This window comes from Paramacrobiotus metropolitanus, unplaced genomic scaffold (assembly GCF_019649055.1).
Source record: "Paramacrobiotus metropolitanus isolate TYO unplaced genomic scaffold, Prichtersi_v1.0 Parri_scaffold0000009, whole genome shotgun sequence".
In the NCBI taxonomy this organism is placed as follows: Eukaryota; Metazoa; Tardigrada; class Eutardigrada; order Parachela; family Macrobiotidae; genus Paramacrobiotus; species Paramacrobiotus metropolitanus.
The window spans coordinates 431,933-450,427 of NW_026570229.1; the positions used below are offsets into that span (position 1 = coordinate 431,933).

General features: G+C 45.7%; 2 protein-coding genes across 2 annotated transcripts; one reads left to right on the plus strand and one right to left on the minus strand.

Annotated features, from left to right (window-relative positions):
* Window positions 1-3,944: 3,944 nt before the first annotated feature.
* LOC129582902 (uncharacterized protein F54H12.2-like) lies at window positions 3,945-5,282 on the plus strand. Its single transcript, XM_055474530.1, has one exon. It carries the CDS (start codon window positions 3,945-3,947, stop codon window positions 5,280-5,282), a length of 1,338 nt encoding a protein of 445 aa, XP_055330505.1.
* A 7,447-nt stretch (window positions 5,283-12,729) lies between these two features.
* LOC129582903 (uncharacterized) lies at window positions 12,730-14,169 on the minus strand. Its single transcript, XM_055474531.1, has 4 exons — window positions 13,973-14,169; window positions 13,839-13,889; window positions 13,527-13,670; window positions 12,730-13,382 (listed from the first exon to the last, which is right to left on the minus strand). Exons 1-4 carry the CDS (start codon window positions 13,998-14,000, stop codon window positions 12,730-12,732), a joined length of 876 nt encoding a protein of 291 aa, XP_055330506.1. The 5' UTR covers window positions 14,001-14,169.
* Window positions 14,170-18,495: the final 4,326 nt, after the last annotated feature.

An 18,495-nucleotide genomic window follows, 5' to 3' on the forward strand; every position in this document is an offset into this window, starting at 1 on the left:
AGAACATCTCCGTCATCATGCTTCTTCAGAACTTGTACAAACAGGGAAAAACTATGCGCGACATAACGTTGAACTCCCAGTACTTGATACTATTTAAGAACGTAAGGGATATTAACCAGATTTCATTACTGGCTCGTCAAACTGGACTGAAACATTTAGTGGACGCCTACAACAAAATCACAACGGAGGCCTACCAACCGCTCGTCTTGGACTTACGACCAAACTGTCCCGATTATTTAAGGGTTCGTTCCCACGTACTTCCGAATCAGCAGATGCGTATCTATCTGGACCGCACTCGTACCGACAGCCTGCCAAAATGTCAGAACGCGTGAAAGCTTTAGCTCCCTTTATAATTACCCTGCAACACCTGAAGCCGAGGCAGCGGAAGGTACTGATGAGATACCTGACCAAGACTCAACTGAAAGCATTGGAAGAGGTGGCTGTCAACATTGTGAAAAATACCGTGAATTTGTCACCCACACAAGCAGAAAAATGTAAACGCCATCGGAAAGCATTAAAGCTGATTGCCCTGCGGCGATACCCGCTCAAAGAGAAACGAAGAATATTTCAGCAAGGAGGATTCATCGGTGCCATCTTACCTGTCATTGCTGGAGTTTTAACTTCTCTTATTGGTAATGGATGAATACTTCATAGTACCACGGCGTGTAATGGAGAACAGGATGCAGGATCAGCTCCAGATCAACAAGGAGCCACCGGAAGCCCACAGCGTCATAACGTTGAATGCGCTAGTGGCAAAAACCCTGCAACGATCCGATATAAGTGAATTTGAGAAAGCCAGTCAGCTGAGCAGCATACTTGAACGGTTTCTCGCCTTGAAACAGAAAGCCTTACCCGATGAAAATCCGTTGGAGTTACCGACAGATGTTAGCGCACAACCACCACCGATAGCATCAGAGAAACAAAGGAATACAGTAACTGCGTCTCGAAAACTACCGGCAATTCCTTCATCATCGCAACTACCCGTCTCTCGAAAACGGGGCAGGCCAGAGGATCTTGAAGAAGGAACAAGTCCTACCTCGGCAGCCTTTATTCCCATTGATTTTACCTTCTAAAGGACAGAAACGCGACCACAAAGACGATCCTGAAGACAGCAAAAAATCAAAGACCGCACGCATTGCTTTGTTTCCGGCGTCGCTACCGAAGAAAGGTTCCAAGCGTCATCAAGACGAAAGTGTCGAATCGCGACCAACGAAAGCAGCGCGCATAGCCTTGTTTCCCCCGACCGCACCGAGGAAGGGTCGAAAGCGACCGACTGAAGGCATTGACTACCAAGGGTCTTCGCGCAAGCGACCTCGTAAACCTTTGTTTCCGGTCACTACTCTCCTACGTGGGAAAAAAAGAAAGGCGGACCAGATTGAAGGCAGTGTTAGAAAACTGCGCTCGCGTACCATCCAAAAAGGGGCGGACCGAACCAGAATTAAGTGGATCACTCTGACGTAATGGCTGGTCTTATTCCCAGTGTATTACGGTTATGCCGTATATTTAAGATCAATTGTGTCTCCACCTGCTGCAACAAAGCCGATGGAGAAACTAATGAAACGATACCTCAACCCGCGCGATCCCGGCGGTCTTGGAGGCGTGGAAAGGTTCCGAAGAAGTCTAAAGACCAGAGCCAACAGACGGAAAGCTCAGGAGATTCTGCAAGAGATCGATGCGTACACTGTGACCAAGGAAAATCGACGTCGCTTTGCACGCAACCGGATCGTAGTGACCAACCTTCGTCAGCAGTACCAAGCGGATCTGGCTGATTTATCGAAATATTCCAAAGAAAATGATGGGTACAAACACCTGCTGTTTGTAATTGATTGCTTCTCTAAAAAGCTGAGCATTCAACCAATGAAGTCCAAAACGGCCAACGAAACCAAAAATGCCTTGTCCAAGGCTTTTGAAGAACTCGGCGAGCCGGAAAAGCTGCAGTACGATAAAGGCACCGAAGTCGTCAACGCAACGGTCAAGACCTTCTTGAAAGAGAGAAAGATTCATTTTTTCACATCAGAAAACGAAGACATCAAATGTGCCATGGCCGAACGCGTTATCCGTACCATCAAAACACGAATGTTTCGCTTGTTTCGTTCGCGGGTTTCGACACGGTACATTGACAAACTACAAGATTTGGTGTACTCGTATAACCACTCTAAACATCGAGCACATGGATTGCGACCAATAGACGTCACCCAGAACAATTCTTTGGCGATATTCAACAGATTGTATCCAACCAAAGAAGTTCGACCACCTCGATTCAAGGTCGGCGATGCAGTCCGGATATCCGTGCATAAAACCAAGGTGGAAAAAGGCTATACGTATCGATTTAAGGAGGAGGTGTTCTACATCATTAAAGTTATTTCACATACCGTACCGGTATACCGACTAAAGGACTATCAAGACCAACCTATCCAAGGAACCTTTTATGAACACGAGCTCTCCAGAGTATCGCGCCCTGAACAGAAAGAATATACCATCGACCATATCATTAGACGCCGTGGTGATAAAGTACTAGTTCGCTGGTTAGGTTACGGACCTGAGCACGATTCCTGGATAAAGGCATCATCATGTACGAAGGAGCACCATTCTACATGACGCTCCCGAGCGATGTCGCTACGGACCCCAGCAACACTCCTTCCAATTGGACAACCAAACTGAAACATCCCATTACCCTGAAGGGAAAATGGGAAATGGCCTTGGTTGAACTACAGTACCTCAATTCCTTTTTCACTCTTCCCGTCGAACAGAAGATTGAAGTGCACATCGTTAAAGAATTCAGACTAAAGAAAGATGAAGCAAACTTTTTGGAGTCTGCGGACCAAGTTGTCCATACCGACGAGATTACCATCCCTCCGGGAAATTACAAGGATGCCGATTTGCTATTAAAAACCATCAATTCATTAGTACCCAAAGTTGGATCGTACATGGTGGACGATACCGTGCACGCTGATAAGAGCGCCTTGACTGCCGACAGAGCCTTTACCGTTCAATTGCTGACCGCCACCAATCATCGGGTCCGACTGAATATTGGTAACGATCGGGTTTCCGTCGTCTTTCCCCCGTCGTCGATAGTCCTACAAAAAATGATAGGATTTGAACACAGTGTACTTAAACCGGACGTACCGATGGAGAGCAACAGCAACGCATTCGTCGGCCCATTTCCTATGGAAACAAAAAACGTCAGTATCCAGTACTTGTCATTTCTGGCCAAGCCTCCGAATCCAAAACTTACCAGCTTTATTTCGGACCGACCGGTCTATACCCTACTGGGAAATCAAAGCCTGTTTGTCTACAGTGACGTGGCCGACTACAGCTTGATTGGCGATACTGCAGCGCAGTTTTTACGTTCCGTACCTATTAGAGGAGAAGTCAGTCAAATTGTCGAGGCCAGATTCGATATTCCGCATTACGTCCCAGTACTACGCCAACATTTCGAAACGATAAAACTGACCATTGCCAACGACCTGGGAGACGACGCCAAGTTCCAAACGGGAAACTCCCTGGTGAAACTGCATTTCCGACCGCAACGACTCTACTAGAATGCCTCTCGTGGCGTACGTGCCGGATCCCCGGCGATACGAGAACGTCTTTGTCAGTCAAACGGGTGGCAGCGCCCTGATCCGGTATCGAGGAACCCTACAAAACGGATCGGGGTTCCCACAGATTTTAAAGAGCCTTTTTGCAAAGCTACCAGCCTTTGCTCAGCCTATACTACGGAAGGCTGCACCGCATGCCAAAGCCGCTCTGGAAGCGGCTACCCCTCACCTGCAAGAAGCGGCGACCGGGGCTATTAAAGAAGTAGCCTCGCGTGCGGGAACAGCCATTGGTAAACGTTTTGCTTCCCAAAAAGGCGAAGGTATCCGCAAGAAACGACGTATTCGACGTAAAGTTCTACGAGTTAAACGTATTCCTCCTACCAACATCCCCGATTTTTTCTGAGAATGGCCATGCTGATGATGGAAAACTCGGAGCCGGCAATGCAACTAGAGAACCAGCTGTTTGCATTACCGGCCACTCTAACGGATCGGTGGCGCACTGAGCACGAAAAGCTCAGTCCCACGACTATCTTAACGGACAACGGATCGGCCGGCGACATTAATTTCTTCGTTCCACCCAGCACATCTGGACTACTCAGTTTAGCGGACATGATCCTGGAACTGGAAGTGGGTATTAAAGTCCGCAAGAGCACTGGGGAATGGGAACTGATTACAACGGCTGATGGTGTGGCACCAGTCAACAACATTCTGCACTCACTGTTCTCTTCATGTCATGTGACGGTGGCCAACCGGTTGATCTCGGATGCCGCCACCTTTTATCCGTATCGCGCCTACCTGGAATCTCTTCTGTCCCACTCTCTTGACGCCCAACAAAGCCAACTGACATCTGCCGGTTTCTATTACGACTCTCCGGGCTCCTTCAACAGTGAAACCGCAAACAATGGTGAAAAAAATCGAACGGCGTTATTTAATACCGGACAGTACGTACAGCTTTCCGGCAAACTATTTTCCGACCTATTTGACCAGAGCAAGCCACTGTGCACCGGTGTACCCGTCAACATTCGCCTTGTGGTTAGTCGACCGGAGTTTGCCTCACGTGTATGGGACACGGATACCACCAAGACATTTAAACCGTTTATCCGTAACGCGCGTCTTACGGTTCGCCGATACATTCCGTTTCCGGACTTTCTGACCGCCGTAGCCAGAGAACTCCTAAAAAAAACGGTCAAGTACCATATCGAACGCGTGGTGATGCGCGTATCGGACATTCCCCAACGAACACAAAGCACCGTGGTCAGCAATTTGCAGATTGGCCAAATCCCCAAAGTCATCTTTATTGGTTTTGTGGACAGCGAAGACTTTCACGGATCGCAAAAGAAAAATCCTTTCAACTTTCAACACTTCAATATTTCACAAATCAGCGTCGAAGTGGACGGTCAGAGTTACCCCACAAAACCCTACACTGCCGGTTTCGATCACAAATTGTCTCTGGAGTGCTACGACGGGCTTTTGGACACTCTGGGACACCGACCCAGCCTGCAAGGCGGCCTGCCTTTCAACCGGACCCAGTATAACGACGGATATACTATTTTCGGTTTCGACCTGACTCCAGGACATACCGGCCGTGGACCATTGACCCTGATAAAGCAAGGAAACCTTAGTGTCTCCGTGTCTTTTGGGAAACCACTGAAAAGTACCATTATGATGGTGTGTATGCTGGTCTATGACAGCATTATTGAAATCAACCAGCATCGACAGCTGATTGCGGACTTTACAACATGAATACACAGGAAATTACCTCGGCACTCCATGGAAATCCACAGACAACAGCGGTATTTCGTGGGGTCTACGCCAGTGATCAAGTTCCAACGATCCTAGCACCTTTTCCGGGAGCTTGTGTGGTAAATACCGACCCCTCTGACCAGGAAGGCGAGCACTGGATAGTGGATTGCCCTGTACCAGGAACAAGCCGGTAAAATGGAAGTATTTGATTCATATGGGAAAGCTTTGGAAAGCTGCTTTCAGCATTTCGTGCCACTGGTGACAGCCAATGAAATTACTCTACAAAATGAACAGCTTCAGTCTGAATTTAGCACTGTCTGTGGACAATACTGTTTGTTTTTTATTTTACGACATTGTAGTGGTGAATCGTACACTAATATTGTGCATTTGTTTACGGATAGCCGAATAAGCAACGACAAAATGGTGTGTCAGTATGTTAATTCATTTTTCGACATCAATACAACCATGGTAGATGGAGCTTTGCTTCGACAAATGTGCAAACGTTTATTAAAATGAAAAACAGTGACCGGTTTCTTCGTTTGTCGTTCAAGTAAATAAAACAGTAGGAAATTAGCAATTGTTAGCAGTAATAATTCCACCCACATTCTCACGAAGCTGATCCTCGTGTTTCTTCAAAAATCCAGCCACGTCCAGGTCCAGAGCCTGCTCAAAACTGAGCTTATCCAGTCCGAACAGTATACCATGTACCATACGCAATTCCAACAGTCGCTCCACAGCGCCGTCCCATTCGCCGTCGGATGGTCGATAGTTGTCTTCATGGCACTGGTTAATAGTACCATCATCCAGCTGCTTTACCAATGGCGCCAAAGCCTCGGCAAGGTTTTCGCACAGCGTAGGGTACTCTAGTCCTTCTTTGACCAGTTCGCAGACCCCCTGTTCCTTTTGGATTTTCCCCATGTCTTTGAACAGCTGCAGGCCTTTCATGAGGTCCTTCAGTCCGTCATAGCAGCGCTCACCAAATGAGATACCGTAGCGGGTGGGGATCATATCCCCTCCCTTTACTTCAAAACGTCGAAAGGTCGCCACGTTGGTGCCATTGAAACGGCTCCAACCAAAGTACATGCTGCTGTCCAGGAGATACAACGGGGTCAACCGACCGGTTTCGGCAGCACTGGCACGGGCCGCTTCATCCAAATCGACTTTCTCGGTCAGCATGAGCGCGGCCAAACGGAGAAAACCGATCTTGGACAATGAAACGTTCTTCCCGTAGCTGGCTTTCCAGGAACTGTCCGGCTGCTCCTTCCATTCACCGAAAACCACAAGAATCGTACTGATCTTCCCGTCGGCGCTAGGCCCCACATACACGAACTTGTCGTTTCCCAAGCGGTAGACCGGCTTTCCCAGTTGTGCAAAAACAAATCGCGGATGCGTAGATATCGTACTCGGTAAACCGTTGGGCTTGCTCTTCTTAATTTCCGGCTTCCCTCCCTCTTCTTGACCTTTTCTCTTGGGCTTGGCCGCAGCGGTCTGCGGTCGTTTGGATGCAAACAGGTCCATAAATTCCATGGTGATGTTGGTTTACTTTCAACAAGAGGTAAATAGTACAACTTGGTAAGCACCTATCGATTACACCTGCTTTTTATAGCGATCTTCGGTTCACACTTAGTGGATCATCGATATCGGTAATTCCGAGTACACGGATCACTGTTTTCGGTGATCCCGCAAAGTACATGGATCACCGAGTTCAGTGATCCCTTGTACGATATGGATCACTGACTTCAGTGATCCCTTGTACGATATGGATCACTGAGTTCAGTGATCCCTTGTACGACCGGGATCATCGAGTCCAGTGATCCCTTGTACGATATGGATCACTGAGTTCAGTGATCTCTTGTACGACAGGGATCACTGAGTTCCGTAATCTCTTGTACGACAGGGATCACCGAGTTCAGTGATCCCTTGCACGATATGGATCACCGACTTCAGTGATCTTCTACCTGATACAAATACACGGTCTTTAGTACATTCACATACGAGACTTTTGCCATTGTGTACGCTATCAGTGAACTGGAATTTTGATTAGTACTCTGGTAGACGAAATGGCAGTACCATGCATACTGGACACCGATTGGTTCGTAATCAATGGAACCAAGTACATCAAACAGCTGGCTTTCTACTGTCCGGACAAAGACGAACAAAACCTGTACACCTTCACGCTTCCTCGAATCGCCAGCAAGCACATACCCGCTCTGAAAAGTCAAGCTCGCCATTCGCACGGACTGTTGTGGTATACGGTAGGAGAGTACCGACACAACCAGGTAACTTGTGCGTTGGAAGATATTTTTCGAAGAATTGGACGACCCAGCCAAGTGCGATTCTTTGCCAAAGGCCTGGAAAAGTGCCGACTGCGAGAGCAGATTTTGCCAGAAGTGAGGAACTTCGAATCTTTGGGCTGCCCGCCATATCATAAACTTACTCCGCTTCCGGTGTCGACCCTCCGTAAAGCTGTACGGTTCGCCTTGTGGTATCACTGCGATGCCCAGAATCACCAATGTTGTTGCCGTTGCGGACTTAAACACTACCCTGGACCTGCGCAAGATTGAAAACCTTGTACCAATGGCACAGTATATACCACAAAAATTTTCAGGACTTCTTCTTCGAATTCTGTCACCCTACAAAGCACACTGCCAGCTATACCGAAATGGTAAGATTACCGTTAATGGTGCACGGTCGGAGGTGGATTCCCGGGACTTAGTTCGTCACTTTGCTGATATTCCGACTGGAATAGGCTTTCCTTGTACCGTTTCTAATTATCGTGTGGTCAATGTTGTGGCTAACCATGCTTTTCCAGACCGGTTGCATATCGAAAATTTTAGCATGTATTTTCATTTGGAATACACGCCTGAATTGTTCAGTGGTTTAGCAATCAAACTTAAAGTTGGGCGTGCTGTACTATTTCCATCTCGTAAATGCAATTTCCTAGGATTGAAAAGCTGTGATCAGTTGCCTGATGCGGTTCGGGAAGTTCGGGAAATGATTCGTAAATTTAATAAATCGCTGGTTTAAGCCAGAACATATCCATACGGTACCGTATTATACTGATCGTCAACAATACGGCGTTTGTCATACGTCACTTGAAATCGTTTAACCACACTGGTGTTGCGAATCGTAATAGACTTATTTCGCTGCAAAATATCGGGATAGTCGACATCTATAATACTACGGTTTGCCAACATGTCCAGCATGGTTTTATAATTAACTTGTTTGCTTGTGCGCCCATTGATGGTGAATCCTTTGACTTTGACAACGCTTTCTCCATCGTTGGTAACGTAAGCGTAGGATTTGGCGCCAAGGCTTACAAACTGAACGATGTGTTGCCCAGGCTTCAACTCGTTAGTCAGGTCGCCGAGAAATATTCCAGTAGGAGGGTCCACAAGGTTTGGTCGAGTCACGAAAAAGATAGAATCTATAAATTTAAAAAAAGCATAATTCGTGAGACTTTAACCTTTAAAATTACGGACGCCTCTAACCTGTATCAAAATATAATAAGCGGCCTTCCACCATTTCCATGAGCTTGAGTAGATGCAGTCGAGCCCAACATGTTGTAAACCTAAAGCATGGAAGAAAGGTTTTTACCTCAGCCTTTTATTTCTAGAAATATTATTTCTTACGCTGCTAAAATAACGTTGGTGTGGGGGTTGCGGTCAACGAATCCGCTTTCGGTGGTATAGGTTATCTGGACAATGTCATCAGTGAAAAGGTTCCATGAATGAACGTGATGTTTTCCGGACAAAAGCATGTTGTAAAATTTTTCTGGTTCGCTGATGTACATGGTATTCAGCTTGTTATCTTGCATTCCAAAACGGCCCCAAAAACTGGAACCAAAAGAATTTTTAAAAAAGGTTGAAAAACGGAATAAAAGACTGTGTGAATACCTGTTCAAGCACAATTTCGCCAGTGCTCTTAAACCAGGATTTGGTTTAACTTTGTCGTAGTCCAAGTCCACGTTTTCGTGCTCTTTAAAGTCCGCAATGTATTTGCGCTTCTCCGCTTCGCTGCATATTTCTACCGGCCATCCGCTGGACTCGGTTTTCAGTTTAAGGAACTGGTTAATGTAGTTTTCAAAAAGGCGATCTTCATACTTATCGAAATGCCAAACTTCGTATATTTTTACAATACTGTATCCGTTGTCCAACGCTTTTTGGATTTCGGGTGTACACCATGTTCCAGTGATTGTTCGATCGCAATCGGCATGTTGATATTTGCTGTTTTAATGTTTTTCCGTGCACGTTCTGCACAAGGGAAAGGTTAATTTGCCTCCACAGCGATACGGTAAAACAGGAAATTGTAAATCGCCCGGTGGTAATACTGTGCACACAACCAGGCCGAAATAGGTCTGGATATCGTTAAAATTCTTTGTAATTATGGTAGGATGTCCCACGGGGTAACGTCGGTTTTCATTGACGAAGGGGTATTCGCTGTTAACGTCAAAATAGCAAATCTTTTCGTCTCCAACGACTTGATGGAATAACTTCACGGCATTCGTTCTCCCTCCGTAGAAAGCATCCCGGGTATCAAGCCGTTGCATAAACTGAAGCTGCGACACAAATGCTTTTACATCCGGGTTTGACTTCAACTCGTCATCATATTCATGTTCCCAAATACAGGTCACATTGTAGCCCTGTCCTCGCAAATAATCTTCTCGGTCAAGAGTTTCCTTGTAAACGTCCGACATTGAAATATCCCGAAACGGATGGTCGTCGTCCGCGCTACACATTTCGGGGCAGCCGTGAAACCTGCATCCATAAAATTCATAGACCATGTTAATGTCCTCTCTGTAACCGTCAACGTTGTAAGGTCCAATCCTGTATTCAGACCCGTTTATCACAGACTGGAAAGTGCGGTTACTTTCTTCTTCCATCCACAATAACCATTTCTTAGCTTCTTCCGACTGATGCCGATTGCGGGCATTTAGACCATGCGGTAACAGACCTATCTGCTCAGGCTTCAGCATGAAGGATCGCCAATACCGATTACACAATTCCGCAATAGTTAACGACGAAACAAACGGACATAATCCTTTGCTTATTTCTTGGAACAGCTTTCGGAATTGCTGACAGCAAATTCGAAGAACCGTAACATCCATTTTACAGTATTCCACAAGTTCTTTCCGGAAATCAAACTGGTTATTTTTTTCCTGCTTCTCCTTCTCATACCAACGCAGAAAGGAGTCCTTTGATTTTTTGTTCATTCCTTGAAACCCGTACTCATCCACTGAGGGAAAGGGAGCTATCTGATTCCAATTTTCTTTCCGATTAAACCGGTGCGGGAACGTTCCTTTGCTGATTTCTGGTAGACCAAACGTAGCCGGCCATTTTGCAAGGCTTTGAGGGTTGTAGTTTATACTATCCCGGAATCGGATATTCAGCTGAGGCACATCCAATTTTAAAATCTTCCCATCATTCAGAATAACTTTCGGTACGATGCCGTTTTTAAGCAGCCAGTTGAGAATGAAGTATCCATCAAAAGACTGCGTGAGAAAAAAAATTTATTTTATTAGGCTGATGAAAAAAAAAGTCATAACAAAACAAAAAACAAAATTAAAAAAAGACTGTTATTACCTTGAAATTATGGGCAATGATAAAGTGGTCGCGGTGTTGCTCTTGGAACAGAAATGTGCATAATTCATTCGTTATGTCACCATGTAGCGGGACGTCATCCTCAGGAAACACCCACTCACTACCGCTGTCGTCCTGTACAACCTACAATCACCACTTGTGTTACCAACGGTCCGAGGTTTGAACATGTTACATTTTGACTCACCGCAAGGTTAAGTATTAAATTTCCGTTTTCCGAGACATACGTCTCAAAATCAAAATACAAAAAGTCAGCGTTTTCATTCAGTTCCAGTTCATCGGCATCCACCTTGTGTGGTTTCATGTAGCACTGATGCTGTTGTGGTAGAGCATGAATTCTACACGTTTTGCAAAAGATTTCACCGCATTGACGAGTATTTTCATTTTTTCTCTGCCGCATGGAGACTATCCGCAGGCATTTCTTGCAGACAAACACCATACTGCAGATGCTCTTGCGTGATGGTTGGGCTTTGGTACCAGCTTTTTTATGCTGCGCGAAGCAATCTTGACCAAAAAAGTCCCGATTGCAATCGTCACAGTGAACCATAGAGGTCGCATCGGACGGACAGGAGGACCGGAGACAAGCTCGGCACGTTTGAGAGCAGCGATGATCCCCTCGGTTAGAGTATCCCTTATTGCAGGAATAACACCAATATCTTTTGCAAAAGAATGCCGGCAAGGAGTTGAGCAAATCGAAATGGCGGTCGTGATGCAGTAGGACGATTTTTTTATCTTGGACAGCACCGCTGAAGACAATGAGATTTGCATGATCGACACTGACCACAACGATCTGGTACTGGGGCAGGATTTCTTGAAATTTGTGTAGGTGACGTAGATTAAATTCCTGCTCCTTAAATCCAGCTCGTTGGACGGCACTGAGCTTCTCTTGTTTGCAGTTTCTTTCCTCGCAGCAGCTTCCGGTAAAGGTTTTTGTTTCCGTCCGCGTGGGCTTTACCAATAACCAAAGCCCGGGCTAGGCAAATTTGGTCGGAATTTTTTATAACAACCACCGATTTCATCGTTTCTAATCTTCGTCGTAAGAGGGCAGGAACATCGCGGTTGCATGTTCCTTTCGGGATATCAGTATACTGTACGGAAATCTCAAAGGAGTCATCGATGACGAATTCCTCATAAGAATTTAACACCCGAGCGACTTCTGCCATCCATCTGGTCACAGTTAACTGTGATCGTTTGATAGGTGGTGTCCATATCGGCCGGTTCAGTGAATTTGAGTCCAGGCGCATGCGAACCATTTCATCTGGTCCAACATTTTCTAAAAGTGTCTCCAGTATGTTCTCGATAATCTGGGTTATGACCACTGGAATATCGGAAAAGGGCACTTTTTCAAGCTCCGAAACTTTTACCGAAAAGCACTTAAAATGAAGCCGGTATTTATGGGAAAACTTCTCACCGGTACATTCAACGCTAATAAAATCTTCTACTGCATACGGTGCATCCATATTCAAGTTATCCATCGTTTCGCAAATTTATCCATTGAGAAAATAACTGTTGCGTTTTACGCGTTTTATACTACCGCAAATATTGTTCTAATTATCCCGTAATTTTCAAACAACGGTATCTTGTACGTATGGATCACGGAACACAGTTACAATTCGTACTAGCGCAACTTAAATTGTATATATAGGGATCACTGAAAACGATTATAACTTGTACTTCGCTTGTACTGCATTTAGTACTAATGATGACCAGAAACCATTACAACTTGTACTAGTAGTATCCAGTAATATTTCTTATTTGTCCAACGCAAGATAAACGCAAATAAAAAATATTTTTTTTCGCATTTCGCTTGTTTTTTTTAGCAGTCAGATTCAACAAGACAACCAACAGTTTTAGGTAACTAATTCGGGAAATTCCACATCATCTGGAACCAGGTCAGCAAATCTATCTTTGTGAGACTGTAAATATTCAATCGCATGCAGATTAAGGTTCACACATCCCTCATATGTGTTAAAATGCGAGACGCGTGTTAACGTCAGATATGTAGTCGCTGCCTTATGGCGCGACTTGCTACCATTTACAAAATCCCGATGCCACCCCAGCAGTGTTGGACTGATCCGGCGATACGGTGGCACAGGAACTTGTCTCCCGTTAGTGCAGTCCACAACATACTTAACGTCTTTGTGCCAACCACCCGCAAAAAGGTTTTTCAAAAGCACCTGTAGTTCTTGTCGCGTAATTTCCAAAATACTTTCCTTAGTGAAAAACACAAGCATTGCATGGCTAAACCACCCGTCACTGTCGATGGAACCACCAAAATACATCAGCAAATTCTTCGCTCTGACGTCCCACGGGACGTGGCGCAAAGGGGCTGGCACCAGTTTATTGGTGCTCGTTTCACGGTTCGTACGTATCCACTTAGGTGCAACCGGTGGCAGCAGCGTCATCGCAATGGCCTCAAAAACCCATCCTCCTGGTACTACTCCTTCATCCAAAATGGTTACAGTCGCCGGCGCACTGTAATCGTAGCATACTGCTTCGTGACCTACAAGCAAACATTAAACGCGCGATTTTTAGTGCATCAGGTAACTAACAAAGCAGGCAAACAACATGGGGTAGGCCTTCAAATGAGTTTAAATAAAACAAAATAATAATTTATTCAAAAAATATCAGATTGTTGTACGATTACCGTGGTTGTCCGCCCAATAATTCTGTACTGGAAGTGGTGCAATCTCATTTTGTGCTTCACTGGGACCTTCCGTCATACAGATGTCCTCCGCAGCGATACTCGAATCAACCGGAAATTGATATATAATTGAGTCAACGTAGTCCGCTACAACAGATTAGATATCGTTCAGCTAACAGGAAAATATTAATTGAATGACCTTAAACAAACTGAATAAAAAATAAATGTTGAAAACTTAAAATAAAAATAATATACTTTTGTATTGCGTATACGAATATCGCAGGCCAAATCCGTGAAATATTGTCGGTCACATACCTGGAAAGAATTCCTGATTTTGCTCAGCACTGAACACCAAACCGTTTCCTACTAATAAAAAAAAATTTTAATGAAAATCAAAATCAAAATTAATTTAGATTACAATAAAATGTAAGTACAAACGTATTATTTACGCTGTGCAGATGTCTGGTCTTCCTCCATTCTATCAAGGACCTGACTGGTTTCCGATCCATTTATTTCTTTGAGCCAATCGTCTAACCATGCGTATTCATCCTCCAACCCATCACGAACGGTGCCCGTCTAGACGATCGACATGGGTGTGGTGCCATTGGGTTCCTGTGCCTGTGCAGGTCCGTTCAGTCCTCCCAATACTTCATCGAGCCACCCGAAGTCGAACGAGACAGCAGTGTTGGAGGCGCTAGCGCCCTGCGTATAGCGTGGTGCATTTGCATCTGGTACAAATAATTCTTCTAAGAAATTATCCATGTTTTAATGATAAATACCAAAATAAAGGTCACAAAATAAATTTGCTGGTTGACCTTATATAGTATTCCGGAATCTTAGTCTTCTGCTTGAGGTAATCATCTTCGGTTATCCCGTGCCTAGCAACATTTTTTATGGATCACTGAAGTCAGTGATCCCTACGCAGGGATCACTGAAATCAGTGATCCCTGTGGGCCTATATAAAAGACGGCAAACTGTGTTAGAATTTATTCAGCTTTTTGACATTTTTGTTCTTTAAAATATAACTTTATAACGTATACTGTTGTCTTTCTTACACTCTGTTGTGACGCTGCCATCCTTGCCATGGATCCTTCTGGCAGGCCGCTTACATGAGTCGTAGCTTTCATAACCGTCGGGGACCCAACCGCCGCGCTCCTACACCATACTGTGCGCAGCCGCGTCGATCACTTACGCCATCACCCACTGCCACACTGGTTTTTTATTCTCCAATGTTTCCCGTTCGCGAGAACTATTCACCTGTTCACTCTCCACCGCCACGCTTCCAGTTTGGTCCGCTGGCATTCAACCCCACCATCCTTTCCCACGCGCTGGGATCAGCTGGAGTTCAAGCAGCGATCGCGGCAGCTCCTGAGGTCTCTCCGCCATCCGCTCTACATTTATCCCCAGTTGTCCGCCACAGTCCTCCGCTCTTGCCGCCTTTAACACCACCAGTATCGTGGCCAGTTCCGCATTGGGCCCGCGCTATGCCTTCTGCACTGCCCCCGATACGAGTATTAGCTGAACAGCCCCAAACCACGCCTGCAATTGCAGAGATTTTAGAGTCGTATTCTCCTATCTCGTCACCGTCACCACCCAGTTCACCTGTTTTATCGCCGAACGTCTCCCCCGTGGTACCTGATTCCCCGGAATCGCCCCCTCCGGAAAACGCCCCGACGATGCTGTTTCATAACCAACAACCAATGCAGCAATATTCGTCGGGGTTTTTGGGAACTCGCCACCACGCGATTGAATCGCAGTTGCTGGACCTTCTGCGACTCAGCACCAGGATCCTCAACGGACCACCTGAACATCGGCTGACTGGTGTCCTCAACCTCCGCGGTAAGTCTCACCTGCAATTTCTTGGACAAAACAAAACTGGACCGTTTGGTAATTTTATAAAGCTGCTCTTTTTACAGACTTAATTACGGATTACGCATACATTCACCATCGGACCGCAGCATTTTACCACACGATGCCCTACACTACCAGAGAGCATTACACGGAGAACGCATCCGCCTCTTTACACAACTGCTAAGTTATTTATTTTTTTTTAGTTTCCTTTCGTGTTCTGTCGCCATGTTTATAAGTTATTTTATTTTTTCCCTGGTTTTACGTTTATGATAACAAGAACTGGACGTTAAGTACTAATTTTTGTGCTTTCACTCAGGGTAAAAACATGTACTGACGTAGGTTGGCAGGATAATAATCTTCCACTACATAATGCAACATATATACATAGTACTTACAACCAGCCGTACGATAATTCTTTCTCAAGTACCTACAGTATACCACACAACTCAATAGAAAGGCAATGTAAGCTGATCGCAGCGCACACAAGCATTACTAGTAGTACAATTACAAGTCACTCAAACATTCTTAGTACGTACGTACGGTACACAGTACTACCGATTTGGCTCAAAAGATCAGATGTCCATTCGGGCGTTCTTTCTGCAACAATTCGGAATCTGTCCATTCGTTATATAGTTTCTGGTACGATAATGAATCCATACTACTAAGGAAGCTACGGGTTTAGGGTAATGCGTTTGGCGAAGACAGCGAAAACCGGTTTGTACAGCTAGTACGCGCACAGACAGCCACACTCATACGCGTGTAAGTGAATGCGAGCGGATTAACCCACTCGCACACACATGTGCCGATCGATCGATACAGCAAGGCACCATTCAGCTTGCGCTTTTTGGCAGCACTGGAATCCGATGTCTTCGGTCTATTTATAGTCACAGCAGAGAAGCTGCATTGATCAACCAGCCTCAGCGGGCAAAAAAGGCTGTTCGCTGGCTTTTTAACATAGACCGTAGCCTCCTCATTTAGTCAGATTGTATGTTACGTATTTAAGCAGTGTGGCGCGCCGTAAGCGTATAAAGTAGAAGCTCATGTTCTTATAACTTCCATTTAATGACCGGTGGTCAAAGGGAGCAGGGAGAAGTCAAAGTCGTAAAGTGTTCTTATGTAAATAAACATTTTAATAGGGATCAGGGAGAACCACAACACAGCTGAACAAACACACCTGTATCAGCGTTTTATTACCGCATTCCTGATTTTATGACCGTAACGGTTAGTAATTAAATGCTCTCTGGTCAGAGAAAAGACACTGGACATGGAAGACATGCACAAATAAGTATGCCAGCGATTAATTAAACGGCGTAGTGCAATTAACGTACTTCGTAGAAAGGCCAGCGCTGTAACAGGATGCAGTTGCTACGGCAGTGTGCAGAAGCACGCATGCCCATCAAATTTCGCCTGCATTCAGTACAGTCCGCTGTAACTTGCAAAGAACCACAAATTTTGATAAAAATTCTTTCAATCATCTTCTGCCGATATCTTCCGAACCTTCCTCACCATCAAACACCTGACACTTCCACCCCGTTATTGTCTCTGCGACGCCCTTTACAACACGTAAGTACAGTACTCGTACATGTGCAGTTATTTTTAACTATTAAATTTTAACTTACAGTAATCAAGTGTACAGTTGTACAGCGTGCTCGTAAACGTCATAACTAATGCTGTTTTTACGTTAAAATTAATCTTTAAAAATGGTATGACTCAAAACTCGGCTTACTTGCATGAATAGCACGATTAAGTGTAAGTAGTACACCTGTGTATTTGACAGGAAAAAATGTCCAGCAGTCCCCGCGCCACACGTTCCCGCACTGCATCCACGATCACGCCAGCCGCTTCTGCGACCGCAACTCCACGGGCATCGCCGTCTACCTCCATCTGCGATAGCCCCGCACACGTTTCTCCGGCCAATGGTTCTCCGGCCAATGGTTCTCCTGCTCGCACGCCCGCGTCGTCTCCTCGTGCTCAACCACCGTCTGCACCTGCTCCTGCACTAGCGTCTTCGTCCCACAACAGCCCTACCAGCGTCTCTGTGGATCGTACGGGCGTGAATGTAGAGGTACGTGTATCTAAAACGGTACTCTTGTCCCCATACTGTACCATGCTTTTCTTTACGTATTCATTGAGATTACGGCATTGTTTAGGAGAGCAACAACACTGCTGGGAGATCTGCACCATACGTGCCATGGAGAGATCGCGGCAAAGCCGCGCTGGCACGTTTGTCGGACGAGGAGGCAAGCATACGGATGAACTTTTCCAATCGTTTTATTGTATAAAAACAATTAACTGTTTTCATTTGGTATTGTGTAGTTTGAGAAGACGATGGATCAGGATGCAGAATATGACAAGGAGCGGGCTCTGAAGGTAATAGCTGAACGGATGGCGACGCGAACCACCGGCAACATTGCCGGCATTGGGGTAACGTTGCCCAACCAGCCAGCAGCTTCGGGACAGAGCGCAAGCCGTGCCGGATCCCACGCGTCATCGAGCGCCCCGTCGGTCCACCGGGCGGCATCACCGGCTGCCGGTTCTCGCGCTGGGTCACAGTCTGGGTCAGGACAACGTGCTGACAGTCCGGAGTTTCCGGATCCATCGGATCCTGGGAACTTTGACTACCACATCAAAGAAGTAAGTCGAATGTAAAGCAATTCTTTTTATGTTTACTAACAACGTTAAGTACTTTTTAACGCAGCAAATACACGTCATGACGCCTGATATAAAAGTTCTGACGCCACATATAATTTCAACTTATTATAAGCATTCAATGTACAATGCTGTATAATGCTAATGCGTGTGCGTGCCCTTTTAGGCCTTGAAAGCGCAGAAGAGTGTGAAGAAAGCTCGGACATCTGGTCCTGGAGCTGTTCCGGAGCCGGAGAAAGCCCGAGGGAAGAAGCGAACAACAGTGATTTACGATGATACTATCGCGTACTTTAATATCGACGAATCGACGCGTCACGTACGCAACGGGCGGCTGCTAATTTCAGGCTATTGGGACGGCTGGTTTCTGATGGATGCGGCTGAGTTAGGAGACGTTGATTGGCAGAGCATTCCGGAAGCGCCGGAAGGCCACGAGGATCGACTGCTGCCCATGTGGCGCGATCACAACAACGTG